Raw genomic sequence first — 567 nt, 5'->3', positions numbered from 1 at the left:
TCAATCAATCAATCAATTGAATCAATTAGTTGTTATTAAAGGCATTAAGATGAGATTTGGAAAGAAGTGATAATGTACACACACACACACATCGATCTAAACGATTTTCGTATATAAAAAACATTGGTGAGACTATGTAAATGTAAGTTAGAGAAGCGTGTTTTCTATCCTTTAAAATTAATTACAAATTAATTCCTTAAAGAATTAATTATTCTAGGATAGAAAACACGTTTCAAAACCTCAATTGTCATTATGCGGAAAAGTTCGATTCGTTTTATTTTTTGTTTTTTTGTTTTTTCTCGTCATAATTTATTGACATTTTCCTTGAAAGAATGAATCAAGTCTCGGATAGAATATATTATATTTTAGATGAGAGAAAAGTACTTGAAAAAAGTTTTGAAGAGAATTCAAAAATAATTGTTTTGTAATAAAATAAAATCCCTAACCTGCTGCATTCTTTGCAGATCATTTCTATCTAATACTCCAGTTACCAATTGAACATCTCCTCGTATAGTTATAAGGGGATCGCGATCCACAGCCAAATCTAATATACGCAATTTATTGACC

At 28.7% G+C, this 567-nt stretch overlaps 1 protein-coding gene across 1 annotated transcript in view; it reads right to left on the bottom strand.

Moving 5' to 3' along the window:
* LOC119638814 (neurexin-3) overlaps positions 1-567 on the bottom strand; it is a 31,811-nt gene that overhangs the window by 8,575 nt on the left and 22,669 nt on the right. Inside the window, exon 11 of the mRNA XM_038035841.1 lies at positions 447-566. Coding sequence (XP_037891769.1) covers positions 447-566 — 120 coding nt within the window. The remainder of the gene's footprint in view (positions 1-446; position 567) is intronic.

This window comes from Glossina fuscipes, unplaced genomic scaffold (assembly GCF_014805625.2).
Source record: "Glossina fuscipes isolate IAEA_lab_2018 unplaced genomic scaffold, Yale_Gfus_2 110, whole genome shotgun sequence".
NCBI classification, from domain to species: domain Eukaryota; kingdom Metazoa; phylum Arthropoda; class Insecta; order Diptera; family Glossinidae; genus Glossina; species Glossina fuscipes.
This window is presented reverse-complemented; position numbering and strand designations above follow the sequence as displayed.